Source organism: Lacerta agilis, chromosome 14 (genome assembly GCF_009819535.1).
Source record: "Lacerta agilis isolate rLacAgi1 chromosome 14, rLacAgi1.pri, whole genome shotgun sequence".
Lineage (NCBI taxonomy): Eukaryota > Metazoa > Chordata > Lepidosauria > Squamata > Lacertidae > Lacerta > Lacerta agilis.
Window position 1 is genome coordinate 47,083,418 of NC_046325.1, and position 18,515 is coordinate 47,101,932.

Genomic DNA, 18,515 nt, shown 5'->3' on the forward strand with positions numbered 1-18,515 from the left:
GCAATCCACGCGGCAATTCCCAGATCGTCCGCAGGCCAGATCCAGAAAGCAACTGGTCTGATCCGGCCCATGGGGCTTAGTTTGTCTACCCATGGTCTAGGACATCAAATTCTCTGCTGGGAGTCTAGCTATATTTGCATAAACTGTTTATTTGCAAAAGTCACACACAAAGCCATCAGTGTACAGTATTACCAAGAACGCCCAGATACGTTTTGTGCATGTCTCCCTCCACAAGAGTTACATACACAATCAGTGAATATTGTCACCTAATGTCACTCAGTTCACACTCTATATTTATATATTTATAAAAATTATCTGGGATCCTCAAAATTTACACATGCCAATATCCACCAGGTATTTTGGCACCCTCTATTACGGATAAGGGACGCGGGTGGCACTGTTGGTTAAACCACAGAGCCTAGGGCTTGCCAATCAGAAGGTCCAGTGGTTCGAATCTCCGCAATGGGGTGAGCTCCTGTTGCTCAGTCCCTGCTCCTGCCAACCTAGCAGTTCGAAAGCACTTCAAAGTGCAAGTAGATAAATAGGTACTGCTCCGGCGGGAAGGTAAATGGCATTTCTGTGTGCTGCTCTGGTTTACCAGAAGCGGCTTAGTCATGATGGCCGCATGACCCGGAAGCTGTACGCCGGCTCCCTCAGCCAGTAACGCAAGATGAGCGCCGCAACCCCAGAGTCGTCCGCGACTGAACCTAATGGTCAGGGGTCCCTTTACCTTTATTACAGATAAATTAAAACCACATAAACCCAAGCTCAAATATATTGCATCTTAATTGTTGCACCAAGTGTTCACCTGTAACAGACAGAAATCCATTCATAATATTTAAAGCAGATCACCTGGAAAAAGTGGGCCGATTTATTGCTATGTCCTTCCCTACCTAATCCTAGGAGAGGGTGATGTTCCACTAGGGTCCAGCTGTTATCATCCACACAATGACTTTTGTAAACGAGCAACTGGCAGAGGTCCCGGGCTGTCATATCTGCTAGGATCTCGACCACTTTGCATGTTCCGTCTTCTGCAAAGACTTTTATATCCTGCAATATAAAATATATATGTGCCTTTAAAATAGCAATCAAAAACATTTTTAAAAAAGAAAGTGATCACTTCTACGTGATCAGTACTGTGAATATTCTACACTACAATAGTAAAGTTCTATACCATGGTGCAATCCAAATTCTGCCAACTAAGCATAATCTGCAAGATTTACTCTGGGAAGAGGCAAGGAGTTTTGAAGGACACTGAAACATTCATGTGCACATGCAGACACACAGACAAACAGTGTGTTCATTTAAGTGCACCTCCACCCATATCGACTAGAATCATAGAGTTGGAAGAGACCACAAGGGCCATCCAGTCCAACCCCCTGCCAAGCAGGGAAGATTAGATAGAGAAAAAACAAAAATTCTCAAAAAGAATACACATTCTGCACTTCTGTGCTCCCACAGAATCACAACCTGTACTTGATGCTTCTTGAATTCCCAGGCTTCGGAAACACAATTTATTTTGCAATATTGTTGGTCTTCTCCAGGAAGGTTGGACAGAGGGGACACAGTCGGATAATGCACTATGCCGGCAAAAATGCATCATAGTAGTACTAATTAAAAAATTGATACTATATCCTACACCAGGGCTTCAGAAACAATTTTGGTTAGGTTCTTCTATTAGTATGCAGTAAAACTCAGCGGAAAACCTATCCTTTGAAAATATGGTTATCTCATGGGCGTTTAAGATGAAAAGATTCATTATGAGCATTATTCACACACTTCCCTCAACCCCCTCCCCCGGATTCCAATATTCTTTTGCAACTACAGACACACTGTATAGGCTCTAAGTATTGATAAGGAAATATTATAGTTAGCAAGCTCTCTATGACCCTCACAGTTAGACGGGCGATTCCTTATTACAGCCTTATGTCACGTCAACTGCATTAACTCTGCAAAAAAATGTTTCCCAAATGCACAGCATCAAGGTTTAACCCTATGTTAACCTAACATTTAAGAGGCACATTCTAGTTCCCAGGAAAACGAAGTAATTTCTTTTTGGGGAGGGGGGGTGGAATGAGGTAATGAGATGGTGGGAGAGAGAAATAATCTTACCTCAATGGCATGAAAAAGGCAGCAGTCAGAAGAACAAATGGCATATTTAAAATATAGGTAATCTCTTTTGGAAAGAGGTTTTTTTTTTAAAAAAAAAATCTTTATTACGGTCATAGACCAGCAAAAGAGAAAATAAAACGATAGTACATAGTATAAATATTTCTTAAATTTCATCTTTTAACAATACTATTTCAGATCCCGTTTTAGATTAAAATTAAGCTAAAATTTAATGGGAGATGATTTCATTTAAGTATTATGCGCTATGGCTTGGTGGACGGCTTTATCGCTGTTGTCAGTTGATGTCATGACGCGTCTCAGTCTTGCCGCATGATAGCAAAATTTAGCTACAGTCATAGTTCGCTCTGGGTTGGTGTCCTCAATTAAGTATCTAGTCAGCATTTCAATTGAACGGCCTGGTAGATTTTTTTAACAGGGGTTCGATTAACTCCTTCCTCAAATCTTGATACAGAGTACAGTGTAGGAGAACGTGGCTAATAGATTCGATTTCCTTGAGATCGCAAGGACAAAGCCTCTGTTCTATTGGGATCCGAAGATATCTACCAGTTAGTAACGCCGAGGGTAATGCATTAAAACGAGCCCTAGTAAAGGCCCATCGGTGTCTCGGGTTTTCTAATAGATAGCTGGGTGGTTTGGGCGGTGCTCATACAGTTGTCTGTACATTGAGGGAAGACGAGTTAAGGTGTTTTGGCGGTCGGTATCTGCGATTCTTTCCTTAATAAGCTTTTACGCCCTCTGGCTTCTTCTCAGATCATATAAATCTTTCGCCTTTTTTGGAAAGGGTTTGTTCCTTTACCTCTCCTGCAACCTGTTGGCACTCCAACAAGTTGCTCTGCAATTTCAGCAGTTCACTGTACCCGAGTCGGTCGCAGGGTTCCTCCGTCAAAATGTGCACCCTTTTCTGGAGGAAAGCAGGCAACTCTCCCAGAGCGTCATTCAAAGGGTGCCAGACCATCTTTTAAGGTACGGAATCAAACCACACTGGAGAGACCGATCCCAGCCCTTCCTGTGACGGGTGTGATCACGGCCCTTGCAACCCACAGACTTCCAAATTATGCTCCCCAGAAAGATACTGCTTTTATGACCACCCACGTGCATTAAAAAAAGAGAAAAGAAAAAGGTGCCAGCACATTGTGCAGCAGCCCAGAAACCACTTTCCGTTACCACAAAAGTTTGCGAGGAGAAAAGAGCCGTTCTAAAGCCCAAACTAAGCATGCTCCGTGGACTGGCATTTCCTTTGCCGAATCATTTGCAACAGCTCACCTAGCAGGAAGAAAGCACTTGAACTTCCCCGAAGCCTGCCGCTGCAGCAACCCCTTCTCTCCCGCTTGCAGTCTCTCCCCCCCCCCCACTTCCCCTCATTGCTCCCATTAAGCTCAGCGAAGGTACATGTTAAGTCTCTCTCAAGGAGCTTTTGTAAAACAGGCAGGCAAATAAAGCAAGTGGGGATGTGACCTGAATAGGGCCAGGTCTGTGCTACGGTTGAGCCCCTCTGTTTAATGGAGGGGAGGTTGTAACCTCCACCTGCCCCTCCTCAATAAGGATATCCTTTTAAAGGGATCCGGGGGTGTGGGTCCTGTCCGAAGCCTGGGCATGGGCTAGGGCCATGCCACGACCCAACGGGGACCCCTCAGGGTGCCCCTATTTGATGTACCGTATTTTTCGCTCCATAGGACGCTCCGGACCATAGGGCGCACCTCATTTTTAGAGGAGGAAACAAGAAAAAAAATATTTTTCTGGTTTTCTGGTTTTCCTCCTCTAAAAGCCCTGTTTTGTTTTGTTTTTTGTTTTGTTTTTGAGGATCAGCTAAAAGTTTTGCAGTTTTTTTTGCAAAGGGAAAAGCCCTGGGGTTTTGGGGTGTTTTTTTTGGAGGATCAGCTAAAGGTTTTGCTGCTGTTTTTGCAAAGGCAAAAGGCCTTTTTTGAGAATCAGCTAAAAGTTTTGCAGCTTTTTTTGCAAAGGGAAAAGCCCTAGGGGTTTTTTTTGTTTTTGTTTTTGTTTTGAGGATCAGCTAAAGGTTTTGCAGCTTTTTTTGCAAAGGGGGAAAAGCAAAGAGGAAAAGCCCCATTTTTATGGGGTTTAACTCACATTTCTGAAAAATCTTAAGGAAAGGGAGCCATTTCTACTGTTTTCAGACAGATAATCTAATCAGCCAGTCACATGTCCTGGGGAAACAAACAACCTCCCTCTGCAGCACATTCAACAAAGGAGGGCGGGGCTGAAAGGGAGCCAGGGACTCTTATCTCTCTCCTGATCTCCTGCTGATCAGCTGCTGAGCGGGGTCCTTTCAACACTCCCTTTTCTCTTTGTAAAATAAAAAGCACAATCTGCTTTTGGCCCCTGGGCAATTCAACTCCAGGGACCACCATTCGCTCCATAAGACGCACAGGTATTTCCCCTTACTTTTTAGGAGGAAAAAAGTGCGTCTTATGGAGCAAAAAATACGGTAAGTCATAGGGCTCCCCCTTCTGGTGACTTACCCTCAGTTTGACTCCCTGCAGATGGACAGGAGTCAAGATATAGCCTACTTTCACCCAGTGCCTAAGCCAAACCGCTCACATCTGTAACCAATAAAGTTGTGGCCTGTTTTAGCCCATAATCCAAAATACTCATGTTGGTGTGTTTATTAATAATTGAGGAACTACAGAAGCACGGGGCCTTGGCACACAAGTCACCTGGCCAATTTTTGCCGGCGGGGGGCATGGCCGCAAGTATTTTAAACTGGGGCTTCCCTCTCTCGCCTCCACACCACTGGCCACTCAAGACTGCCTACGGGATTTAGCTGCTGCATGAATGCAGGAACCCCCCCCCAACCCCATTTCGCCTTGGCACATGCATGCACGGAGGAAGGGCGAGTGGGGAGTTAAGGCACAAATGGGAACTAAAACAGCAACTCAAAACAGGTGCCTCTGGCTTCTTTCGGCAGCAGGCAGCCAGCTCTCAGAAGCACAGAGAGAGAAGAGGGGTGTCGGTTGCCGCAGCTCTCTCCAGAAGGCGCACGTTCCATGCTGTGCTCCAGCCCCAGGCAAGCTCTCGCAAATCTGGAAGCGAGATGCAGAAAACCTAACCTGGGGAGTGTGTATTTGAATTTATTTCCTCTCTACCTTGAATTTCCACTGACCAGGGATGATGGGAGTTGGAATACGACGTTACCTGGAGGCTCCCAGGTTGGGAAAGAGAACGTTGACCTCTCTGAAAGATTCCCAAATCTCATTTTGTAAATGATTTAGTATCCACTGGAAGCTGGTTAAGAGCAGCAAGAATACAACATTGCTAGACTGGAGGGGTATGGAGCAAAGTGAGGCCATTCAGAATTTGGAATGAGCATCCCCAGGGCTGGCCCTAGGAATTTCGCCACCTGGGGCGAACCACAAAATGGCACCTCCTTCCTTTGCCAGGGAAGAAGGGGTGAACAAAGATCTATATCGGGAACAAGGGTGGGAGGAGACCAGCAGTGCCACCAAAGAAGCAGTTCTGCCAAGGAGACTGCCAAGGAGGCTGCAGATCTGGCCTGCAAGGAGTGTGCTGCAGCTGCCACTGCCACCGCGGCAGCAGGCGATGCATTCCTTGGAGGCCAGATCTGCTGCCCCTGTGGATCCTGCCACCCAGTGGCGGAGTAAGGCTCCGCGGTACCCGGGGCGGCAAAGGAAATGCCCCGGGGGCGGGGCGTCGTGACATCACATTGTGACGTCATGACGCTCCGCCCCAGAGCGTTTCCGGGGGTGCCGGCGCCGCTTCCACAGCCTCCTTTTAAGCCGAAGAGCTCGCTTTTAAGCTCTCCGGCTCAAAAGGAGGCTGTGGAAGCGGCGATCCGACGACAGAGTGCGCCTGCGCGTGCAGGCGCACTCCGTCGTCGGGCCGTGCGCTGCCGCCCCCAGGGTGACGGAGGGAGTGGCAGCGCGTGGGAATGGTGGGAGGGGCTGCCTCTTGTCACCCCCACGTGCCGCCGTTCGCTCCGTTGTCCCAGGAGCAGCAGCACCGCACACACCGTGCGCTGCTGCTCCCGGGGGGACGGAGCCAGCGGCAGCGCGTGGGGCTGACAAGCGCCGGCCCCTCCTACCACTCCCCACGCTGCCGGTCACCCCGGGAGCAGCAGCGCTGCACGGACGGGGTGCTCCCTCGGCCGTGCGCTGTTGCTCCTGGGGTGACGGAGGGAGCGGCAGCGCTTGGGAATGGCGGGAGGGGCTGCCGCTTGTCACCCCCATGCGCCGCCGCTCGCTCCGGTCGCAACAGCGCACGGCCGAGGGAGCACCCCGTCCGTGCAGCGCTGCTGCTCCCGGGGTGACCGGCGTTGCCTGGGGAGTGGCGGGAGGGGCGCCGCTTGTCGCCCCCACCCGCCGCTTGTCCCCCCACCGCCGCTTCTCGCCCCTGTCGCCCGGGGGCATACCGCCCCCACCGCACCCCCCTAGCGACACCCCTGCTGCCACCCGAGGCAGTCGCCTCACAAGTGGGGCTGGCCCCAAGTATCCCAAATGTCTGGTTTGGCTTACAACATCTGGTTGGTTCGGGGGGGGGGGAACCTACATCTTTCTTTCATATGAACAGGTTTACTTTTAGAATGTGCAAGAGTAATAACTACGACATCTAAGAGGGGCCTGACACTTGTGTTTCTGCTGAGTTTCTGCTGTATCGTTACTCAGAAGTGATGCAGTCGCAACTGATTCAGAGGCGAGTGGAATTGCCCATCCCTAAGCAGAGGAAAGAAGGAAGGAAGGAAGGAAGGAAGGAAAGAAAGAAGGAAGGAAGGAAGGAAGGAAGGAAGGAGGAAGGCCACAGCAGAGAATCATCCACAGGTACAGTACTCCAGGCAGTTTTCTCTATGTGCAATCACATGAGAAGAAGCTGAGACTATTTAATTTATTTATCATACAATTACGACTTTAGGAGAATCAAATTTGAACTTTTCTGGGGAGAGTTATTTCTACAAAGTAACGAAGAACTGCTCAAGAGTGTCTTGCTGAAGTCCAAAGCTGATATAACAAAGGCTATTTCAAGGAAAGTGGCTTTATACAAACTGCTTTATACGTTCCTTGAACTTTTCCAGCCAATCACAGTTCAACATACAAGGTAAATCCTGAACTTGTTTTCAGAGACTGCTAAAGTGTTTGGGCATTTTCACAGGCTTAACACAGTTCTTGCTTCAGCTAGTTTGCAATTTAAGACATACAATCTTATACATACTAGAATATTCATCCACATTAAAAATGTCTAACCTGTTTATTCCGCTGCATTAGCAGTGATAAATTTTTCTTCCAAAAATACCTGTGAGAAGCTCCAAGGCAACCTAAGCCGTTTTTCTCAATTTGACTTGTTTCTAAACAACAGATTTTTTTCAACACAAAAGCACTGCCTGCAACTTCATTGGTGATGTGCAATACCTAACTTTTAAAAACAGGGTTGCCAATTTTTCAACCAACGTCTGTAGCTCTTTGAGTGTACAGTTGTAGCTGTCTAAGTGTGGCTACATCTGAAGGTATCAACTAGGGATTTTGTTGTTGTTCAGTCGTGTCCGACTCTTCGTGACCCCATGGACCAGAGCACGCCAGGCACGCCTATCCTTCACTGCCTCTCGCAGTTTGGCCAAACTCATGCTAGTCGCTTTGAGAACACTGTCCAACCATCTCATCCTCTGTCGTCCCCTTCTCCTTGTGCCCTCCATCTTTCCCAACATCAGGGTCTTTTCCAGGGAGTCTTCTCTTCTCATGAGGTGGCCAAAGTACTGGAGCCTCAACTTCAGGATCTGTCCTTCCAGTGAGCACTCTGGGCTGATTTCTTTAAGAATGGATAGGTTTGATCTTCTTGCAGTCCATGGGACTCTCAAGAGTCTCCTCCAGCTGCAGCAAAGCTTTACCTGCCATTTTCGGCAGAACAAACTGCTGTTAACAGCAGAATAAGACACAAGCTTTTCCAGGCTAGTAGGGAATCCTACAACAACAACAGTTTCAGTTTAGTTCTGCTAGAGGCTACAGCAGCAGCAACAGCCACAACAACATATATTTCAGTTTAATTCTGCTAGAGGCTAGAGTTAAAACTGTGACTTAACGGAACAGTGGATGACGGGAGCCAAAAGCCTCTGCTAAGAAAACCTCAGAAAAACAAATTTATCTTGAATAAACATTGATTGCAGGAAGTTTTCTCAAGAACACGCTTCACGTGGAAGGGAAGGGGGAGCGAATTTAAGAATTAACCACAAATTTATTTCAGAAATCATATTTAAAGGACCTCCCGACACACACGACACAGATGCAGGAGCCAATTGCTTTTAACAATGACTCAAAAAGTTTTCCAAGTTACATCAGCTGCACGAGGCACCCTCTATTCAACATTAAGGGTGAGAATGTTCAGCCAATCAGAGCACCAGATTGGCTGAACATTCAGTACTCCAGAACACAAAAAGGAGCCGATAACACTGCTCCGTTGGCAGGGTAAGAATTTGCTATTTTATTATTTTGAAGAGACTTAAAATGACATTTAGTACAATGGTTTCATGTCACCAGTTTTAATTTATAAAGCTGTGAATATTCACCTACTTAATAAATTCATCTATGCTTAGGTGCCCACTTTAACAGATTACTAAAAATGGCAAGCCTGGTATCATGTCCAGGCTCAGTGCTGGAATCATAAGGCCATTATGCAAATCTATGCCATGACAACACTTGCAGTACCATTCTGGTCACCTCACCCCAAAAAGGACATTTGGGAGAAGGAAACCATTCAGAAAAGGGTAATCAGGAGAATCAGAAAAGGCCACCCTGCACCCAGAAGCTTATGCCAACTGCTGCTCCTAACCAATACACCTTCTGGGGGACAAGGTGATCAAGATAAGGGGCAGCAAAGTGCCAATACGCAACAGGTCCAGAAGAAGAGATCCGAATAACAACTCCCTTGCAGGTGCCCAATTTCCAATGGTTGCTTGTCCTTCAACTGCTGCAGTTAGCTCACATGAACTGTAGTAGCACTTAAAAATGACAGTAACAGCCAACAGTTGAACCCAGATCTCAACACTCTGCCCACTTCACCATACTGGCTCAACATGCAATTTGTGTTCACATGAACCTAATAGGCATGCGAACTTCATCTTCTACCTGAAGTACAGTGGAACCTCGGTTTTCGAACATAATCTGTTCTGGAAGTCTGTTCGACTTCCAAAATGTTCGAAAATTGAGGATCAAAGGGCCGTCAGCAAGTTCCATTAAGAAAAACAGAGAAACGTGCCTCGGAAGCCGTTCGACTTCCAAGGTGCGTTAAAAAAACAGAAGCATTCACTTCCGGGTTTTCTGTGTTCAGCTTCTGAGACATTCGGCAGCCGAGACTTTCGAAAACCGAAGTTTGACTGTATTCCAGAACAGTTACAGCTGCCAGTAACACCACCAGCAGCAGGAGATGTACAGTAGCTTGGTCAACGGTAAAGCAGGTAAAACGTCCTTTCCTTGCTACTGCCCCCCTTCCCCCCCAAGACAGAAGAGAAGCCGGACCATCCCTGGAGGACAAGGGATCCACCAACCCTCTGCAGATTTGCAATAGCTGGACTGATAATAAACTTATGGGTGGGCTGGGGAGGTTAAAAGGGGGGGGTGTTTGTTTGCTAATTAGTGGGTGGGAGTATTATTTATTATTTGAGTATAATATTATTTGTTATTATTTATATGGAGTGTGGTGTTTTGTTTTTGTTTTTTTTAACCTGGTGCATGTTTTTGTTTTTAAAATTGTCTGACAGTCATTTGAAAGAAGTTAATATGAAACATCTTGGATGCAATGACATTTACATGAATTTAGACAGGTCATCTAAGTATTATCCAGTGAATGCAATTTGAATGAGACTTGGAAGCCCCAGATCAAGCCAATTCAGCACGGAGATATGAACCGCTGAATATGTTCAAAGCTAGATTTTAACATGGCTGCAATCTGCCAAGCAAAGTCCATTCAGCACCATGGGACTTGCATCTGGGTACGTAGGCGCAGCATTGTGTTGTAACATTTGGAGGTACCTGGGGCTGCTAATTGCTAACCCTATTCATCTTTCTTTTGTGAGGGTGTGTTGTGTTTGTTTCGCTCTCCCCTTTTTTCTTCGCTTGCTTGGGTGACAAACGACTAATAAGTCAAACAAACAAACAAACAAACAAACATGAAACAAAGGAAGCCCTGATCCACCCTGCAATCAGCAGACTGGAACAGAGAACTGCTTTAAAAGAGTTGATCCAAGGAACAAGGCCACAAACAGCTTTGCAGAGCTTAAATCTAGGTGTGAACAGGTTTGGTACGTAAAACAACTATCTGCACATTTTCCAGAGCTGTGTAAAGAGCAATTGAAAGGCCTTTTTCTATTATTACAGCTGGAACCTTCATTGACTCACACAAGATGCTTTCAACTAATATCCTTTGGCACTGCAGGCACCTACATGTAACTGTTGCATATTTTGCGTCCAGAATACTTGTACACAACTAGAAATTACAGCTTACGTTACGGGTTAGATTTTAGTTTATACCCATAAGAGAAAACCAAACTTAGGTCATGGTATCATAGCTGCCTACTGTGGAAACAAGATTTATCTTCGGCCCAGTATACCCAAAGGAGCGTCTCCACCCCCACCGTTCAACCTGGACACTAAGGTCCAGCTCCGAGGGCCTTCTGGTTGTTCCCTCCCTGTGGAACGCCCTCCCATCAGATGTCAAGGAAATAAACAACTATCTTACTTTTAGAACAAAATAAAATAAAAAATTCCTTCCAGTAGCACCTTAGAGACCAACTAAGTTAGTTCTTGGTATGAACTTTCGTGTGCATGCACACTTCTTCAGATACCAAGAACTAACTTAGTTGGTCTCTAAGGTGCTACTGGAAGGAATTTTTTATTTTATTTTGTTTTGACTATGGCAGACCAACACGGCTACCTACCTGTTACTTTTACAAGACATCTGAAGGCAGTCCTGTTTAGGGAAGTTTTTAATGTTTGGTGTTTTATTGTGTTTTTAATATTCTGTTGGGAGCCGCCCAGAGTGGCTGGGGAAACCCAGCCAGATGGGCGAGGTATAAATAATAAATTTATTATTATTATTATTATTATTATTATTATTATTATTATTATTAGCAGTTGTTATTGACACATTTTGTGGACACATTGTGCAGCTGTCTGTCCCATTTTACCATTCATCGCCACCACTGCCCCTCAAATTTTGCGGGCAGGAGTAAAGGCCCTGAGCTTAGAAAGCAGCGATCTCAAACACAAGCTATGTGTTTCTGTATGTCGGATGGGTAATCCCTGGCCCTGCAGATGTTATGGGGTTCCCAAGTTCCACCAGCCAAGGTAATGGCAGTGGCAACCCAACGCCACCTGGAAGGGCGTGGATTAACCATCCCTGCTTGGAAGGTACAGGAAGCAGCTTTTCAACTCCACCCAAGCTTCACGACTCGAGTTCTTCACCAAACTCTTCGTTGTGCTAAACTGTTATATTAAAAAAAAAAATCCTCCGTTACATGAGGGACCTTTCTCCATTTCACTCACCTCAGAGGAAGCCGCCTGCTGCCTCCCACCCAGCACAGAGAGCACCAACATTACATCACTACGAAAAACTCTCCATGGAGCCATGTCAGTCCAATTACCAGTGAGTTCTGTTCTTTCCCGACGCATCAAATATTTGACCACCCCAGTTGTTGTCCTGCCTGACCTTACTCAGGTCTCCTTCTACAATGTCTACCAGCTTTTCAGGCTGCCCTCAGCTGGCTTCCTTTCCGGCCCTGCAAATTCCAGGACAGAGAAGAGCTTTGTTTTAGGAAGTTCACATTCACAGCTTTGTCTGCTGCCACAAAACGATCCCTCAAGCTGCAGATCAAGCTTTCCAGCAGCTTGCACATTCTTCAAGAGCTAGATTTCTTGTGCATACAGATCACTTTTTTACAAGACCCACCCCAAAGAGCTGCTCCTATATACATATTGCACAGCTCTAACCCGCTCTGTTTTTATTTGGATAATTGAGTTTAAATAATTAAATGTTACTCTTGCAACTAATCTGAAGTCCTATTTTAAGAAACATACTCTGTGAAGACAGAGCACCCAGACAGTTAATTATTTCACATTACTTTCATTAGCTGTCAATGCATAAAACAATGAGTTTTTCAGTTAACACAACGGTTTAAGAAAGACTTACTTCCTTTAGTCAGACAACAAGTTTATAGCCAGTATTTTAAACACATTTTGATTGTGGGGCCATCATTTTAATCCAGAAAGAAAACTAAAAGGTACGAGTAAGTAGATTTGCTAATGAGTTAATAACATCAATTAGAGCTTTAGAATGGAAAATAAAAGAGTTCTTATTTCCAAGTTATATTTTGCAAGTAGAATATCTGTGGTTAAAATGTGTATTCCTCTGAAAATAAACTTTACACAGCCTAAGCTGGTAACATGGCAGTGATTAATAATAACTTTATATGGAATAATAAAAATCCAGTAATAAAAGCCAAAGTAATTTAATCCAACTAAAATGAAGGAGGAGTGTCATTTCCTGATTTTAGAGCTATTATCGAGCAAACTGTCTGGTTTGAATTGCTGGATGGTATTATCAACCAGGCAAGGAAAAAAAGGACTAGAGAAATGCTCTGTGGAATCCCTCCAAACAAATTCTGTGGCAATTGTTGTTGTTGTTGATGATGATGATGATGATGATGATGACACTTTGAGTCCCAATAGTGTTTTTCTAGCTTTAGGGGGATAGGGGATAAAACAAACTGTGTTCATCAGCCCCATCTCCTGCATCTGTAATATTTCATCCATTTTAACAAAAATGGGACTATATAGGGTGATTTGCTAACTGGGATGGAGGAGAGCTGGAAAGGCAGGTTGATTTGCTAACTGGATTGGAGACCAGCAGAAAAAAAGTTCCATAAGCCAAATAAGGGAACGTTTGGGTGAAATCAAATTCATATTATATGGCTTTCAAATTGGAGATTTTTAATACAGTGGTACCTCTGGTTATGTACTTAATTCGTTCTGGAGGTCCGTTCTTAACCTGAAACTGTTCTTAACCTGAGGTACCACTTTAGCTAATAGGGCCTCCCGCTGCCACTGTGCCGCCAGAGCACGATTTCTGTTCTTATCCTGAAGTGTTATTTCTGGGTTAGCGGAGTCTGTAACCTGAAGCGTATGTAACCTAAAGCGTATGTAACCCGAGGTACCACTGTAGTTGGTTGTGAACTCATAGAGAAGGACTAAGGCAGCTAAATAACTTTGTACAGTGGTACCTCTGGTTGCGGAGGGGATCCGTTCTGGAGCTCCGGTCGGGTCCCGGGGTTTCCGCTACCGGAGGGACCACTTCTGTGCATGTGGCGGTAGAGCGCCTCTGTGCATGCACGCTCGGCAAAACCCAGAAAAATACTTCCGGGTTTGCCGCGTTTGCATCCTGAAGGATACGCAACCGGAGGTGTGCGTATCCAGAGGTACGACTGTACTCATATCTTCAATATTGTACCACTAAGAAAGAAAAATTAGAGCTGCTTCCCACCATTATTATTTCTCTCTCCAAGGAACAGTACATTTTCAATACATTCATCACAGGGCACAATGACCCTACTCATATACAGTGTGCATATTTGCTCGGAGTTCAGAGCCATGTGGAGGTTCCTGGGTGTGTGTGGGTGTGTGTGCATTTATTCCCAGCTGCAAAGCACATTGCCAACTTCATGTAAAAAACCATGCTGTTTCCCACATGAAAGCGACTTCCCTGTAGGAAATCAGTAACAAGCAAAGGGATCTTCAAAAACGATCTGATGGGATCACCAGAAATGGCCTTGGTAGTAATAGTGGCATTTGGACACAAAATGAAGCCATGATTTCATGCTGCGTGGACACAGGCCTAAATAAGCCTGAGCGAGGGGTCAGGGTCACATGCTCCCACCCTCCTCTTCCTCCTGTGTGGCCAGGAGAAGTTTGAAAGAATTTAGTTTCATTTTTAAAGAATCCCATCATAGAAAGATTCCGTTGATCCCATTCGCAACCAGAGGTACCACTGTACATTCAAACAAGGGTTCTGGTTTAAAACAAACACTGGGTAGTTTTAGAAGTCAGCATCATAACCCATGAGCTGAGGCCGATTTGTTATGAAATTTACCAATTTGTATGACAGAAACATGAAAGATGTTATTTATCCCACACTGTTCAATAAAAACCCAATTAGTTCACAATTATATTGGAGGTTTTTATGCTGAAGATATTTCTCACTGGCTAGAATTGCCTCACAACTCCCTTCCTCCTGATCCTCCCCTGTTCTTCTTCAATTTCTAACACAAGGAAATCAGCCCTGAGTGCTCACTGGAAGGACAGATCCTGAAGCTGAGGCTCCAATACTTTGGCCACCTCATGAGAAGAGAAGACTCCCTGGAAAAGACCCTGATGTTGGGAAAGATTGAGGGCACAAGGAGAAGGGGATGACAGAGGACGAGGTAGTTGGACAGTGTTCCCAAAGCTACTAACATGAGTCTGACCAAACTGCGGGAGGCAGTGGAAGACAGGAGTGCCTGGCGTGCTCTGGCCCATGGGGTCACGAAGAGCCGGACACGACTAAACAACAACAACAATGACAAGGAAAAACAAAAAAATTATCCCTTCTAATTTAATTGCATGGCTGTATTAAATACTTTTTAAAAAGTAATGCAACTACTGTAGAAACAACATTAAGTCAGCAAGGTGGCAGGTAAGAGCTCTGGATATGCCGTATAAATCCAGTCACTAATAACCCCAAGCAACTTTTTCGTATTCCAAAATAAATGAGTCATTGCCTACAGTAATAATATTCAAAGAACATACCAAACTTGTATTTCTTCATTCACTAGAACAGCCTTCCGTATGCAGAAGGGGGATTTTGATGTGTTTCGTACGGACAAGACTTTTTTTTTAAAAAAAAAAAAGCTTTGAAGTCTGCAGACTGTGTTACTTACAAGTCTTTACACTACTCATGGGAAATAAGTTGTATTTTTAGTAAAACATTAGTAAAACATTACACTTCTCTTCTTGTTGTGATTAAGGTGCCAGTTCCAAAATCCCAAGAGCAAGAACTCAGTATGATAAAAACAGTCAACCATTCTAAAAAAATGCAACAGAAAAGACAAATCTCACCTGTTTATTTGCAGGCTGATTCTGAGGTAGAGATCCAGGGGTCAAGACAGGTGAGCTTGTGGGGCTGCAAAGCTCAGGAAAAGGGTTCGGTATGGCAGGCAAAGAGGATGTTCTGAACTGTTCCTCCTCTTGAAGGCGTCTGCAGAACAAAAGGAAGTTTTCAGATGGGTACCTGGTCAGCATGAGCCTCAGTTAAAATTGGTGCAGATGTAACTCTTAAGTTTTGGTTAAAGATGCCATGGCAGGGAGTAGGGAGGAAAAATTATGTGTCAGATGGGAGGACAGGGAAGCACATGAACATCTATCTGAAACTCAGGAAATGCTGTGCAAACTATTATTTAATTTATTTTTTTTATATAGAATTTTTTATTTTTTCAGTATAAGGAAAAAACACAAACACATACACATATACACATAAAGAAAACATAATAAACAATTAAACAGAAAAATACAATAAACAATGAAAAGAAAAAACAAACAAAAAAAACTTATACCTACCTAAAGAAACACAAACTAACATTGATCCTTATCTCATTCATGTTTCAATCTTCATTAATTGGGGACCTCCCCCGCCAACTCGGCTGCATTCTATATCAATATACTGTGGTAATTTTATATCTTTTTCCCATAAACATTAACTAAACTTCTGAAAATCTTTAAAACAATTGGTCACATATAATTCGTCACTTATACTTCATATTCTAAAGTTCTTAAACATTTAACTCAATCATAACAATACTTCTTATAAACAATTTTATCTAACATCAACTAGCTACAGCCAATTAACCTAGCTAATTCTGCTCAAATATTCAATTTTACACACTTATTTAGATAGTCTTTGAAGTTCTTCCATTCCTGGAACACCTTCTCCTCCCTCTGGTCTCGGATTCTCGCGGTCAGTTCAGCAAGTTCCATAAAGTCCATCAGCTTCATCTGCCATTCTTCCAAAACTATTATTTAATTTATATACTATGGCTTCTAAGGCCAAGGACTGGTACGATTACTCCTATACAAAACCAGTAAAATAAGACAGCACCCGTCCCATTGCACACAGAGAGCAACTGAAGCAGAGGGGAAATGTAGCTCGCTTAGTTCCTGGCTATGATCAGAATCCAGGACTATGTATAATAATAATTCTATTGGGCTGCACTGGCTTGCCATGTTGGTTTGCTCCAGAGCTATTAAAAGGAAGTTATCGCTTTATTGCTTCCATACCTGACTGCCATGATGCGTACTGGCTGAGACCTCTGCACTTTCTGCTTTGGAGATACAGGCTGCAGTGAATTTGTTCCTGAGGCTGGCAGCTGGCCATTGTGAAGGAGTGGGGCGCTTTCTGAATGCACGTTGTAGGGGGTGTACAAACTTTCAAATGAGGAGTTCATATCATTAACTAATGCTTCCAAGTCCACATCATCATCTGAAAAGAAACAAGAAGACAGACACACTGACAGTCAGAAGCAACAAAACAGGGGAAAAGTTGGCACTACTGGTGTATACTGGAGAAAGAATCAGTTACAGGTGGGTAGCCGTGCTGGTCTGCCATAGTCGAAACAAAATAGAAAATTCTTTCCAGTAGCACCTTAGAGACCAACTGAGTTTGTTCTTGGTATGAGCTTTCGTGTGCATGCACACGAAAGCTCATACCAAGAACAAACTCAGTTGGTCTCTAAGGTGCTACTGGAAAGAATTTTCTATTTTGTTTGGAGAAAGAATGTAAGGGATAGGTTTGCCCAGGTAGGTGAAACACATACTGGACTGATTCAGATGCAATGCTAAACCAGGATTAAGTATTTTGAGAAAGCACTCCTCTTTCTACACACCCCACCACTTCAAGAGCACTCCTTTCGCTTCTGTTTCATGTTGACCACAGCTTGTGGCGTCATTGAACTTGGGTTAATTTTTAATATGGGTCGAAGCAATAAGCCAATTTCTAAGGTCACTAGACTGCAAGAGGGCTGGACCGTAGCTTAAGAGCCTATCACATGACAGTGTAGAAAGCCAAGAGACATTCCACTGCATCCTAAGGGAGCCACCTGGGGAAACTGTTCTGCGTGGTCTGAAGGTTGGTTACTCCTGACTCAAGGGGCTAGACCTCTGGAGCTATTATTCTATTGATTTACAAAGCCCTGAACAACTTGGGCCCAGGAAGCCTCAGGGATCACATGAACCTTTATATTCCAGCTCGTTCACTGAGATCATCTGCAGGAGTGTCTCTGGTCGTTCCCCAAGTTGGTGAGGATCGTTTGGCGACAAGAAGAAATTTAGCCATTAGTCTAAAATAGTCATTGGCCCAGTCCTGTGGAACTCTCTCCCAATAGATTCAGCGGGCATCTTCTGTGCCAACTTCTAAATGCCCGCTGAAAGCTTTTATTCCGCTTGGTCTACGCAGGCAATTAAGAGTAAACCTCCCACAATGGTTTACTGATGCTTGCTTTTAACATTTTTGCTTTTAATTTGTTTTTAATGCTTTTAATTTTTTTGTCTTTTGTCTTTCTACTGTTGTAAACTGCTTTGATATGTTTTGCGCTTTAGCGGTATATAAATATTTTAAAAAATAAATAAATATGGGGTCGTGTGTGTTTTTTGTAACGCTCTGCTTAGAATCTTTACAACCAGGATTAAACAGAGTTGTCAGATATGGAGAGCAGCGCAAAGTAAAAGGTAGCTGGTGGATTTGAAGCAGCTAACCAGCAGGTGGCACTGCTTTCCTTTGAAAAGTGCAGACACAATACTTACACTTATTCTCAGGAACCAAGTATTTGTAATTCAGGGCTTTATAAATAAATAAATATGTGATTGTTTGCACATTTTAAGCAAAACTAGCTGATATGACTGAGGAATATAAGAGCAACTAAATTAGAATGCCAGTAAGAATTACTGAAACATTTCATAATATGCTAGTACTTGAAACACTCTTTCAAAGTTTGTTCACCAAGCCTGTGTTTAGAACTGGAAATTGACAAGGCATACATAGAACTAAGGATTCCCAGAGTTGAAAACCAGGCTTAAGCGAATCCGAGGCTTTTGGGAGAATGTGTGATATGGCATTGAACTGCATTCACACCAATGCTTCTTTGGGGCGTGGGACACGGCCATGCGAGGTGCCCCCATAGCATTTAAGAAACAAAATATGTAAGAAAAGAAACTTGGGGGGGTTTCCTATTAGGTACAAATGCCACATATGAAATTAGGGGTTTTTTTGCACTACTTTACCCATGATTTTCTTTAATAGCACTAATACCAGTCTTTGGGGGACTCCGCTTTGTACATCCCTCCACTAGA

At 44.1% G+C, this 18,515-nt stretch overlaps 1 protein-coding gene across 3 annotated transcripts in view; it reads right to left on the bottom strand.

Annotated features, from left to right (window-relative positions):
• Positions 1-18,515, bottom strand: part of GRB10 (growth factor receptor bound protein 10) — an 88,249-nt gene that overhangs the window by 22,008 nt on the left and 47,726 nt on the right. For all 3 annotated transcript variants that reach the window (XM_033171161.1, XM_033171163.1, XM_033171162.1), the window contains 3 exons: positions 16,449-16,650; positions 15,234-15,372; positions 894-1,050 (listed from right to left, as the gene is read on the bottom strand). In XM_033171161.1, the coding sequence (XP_033027052.1) occupies positions 894-1,050; positions 15,234-15,372; positions 16,449-16,650 (498 nt within the window). The remainder of the gene's footprint in view (positions 1-893; positions 1,051-15,233; positions 15,373-16,448; positions 16,651-18,515) is intronic.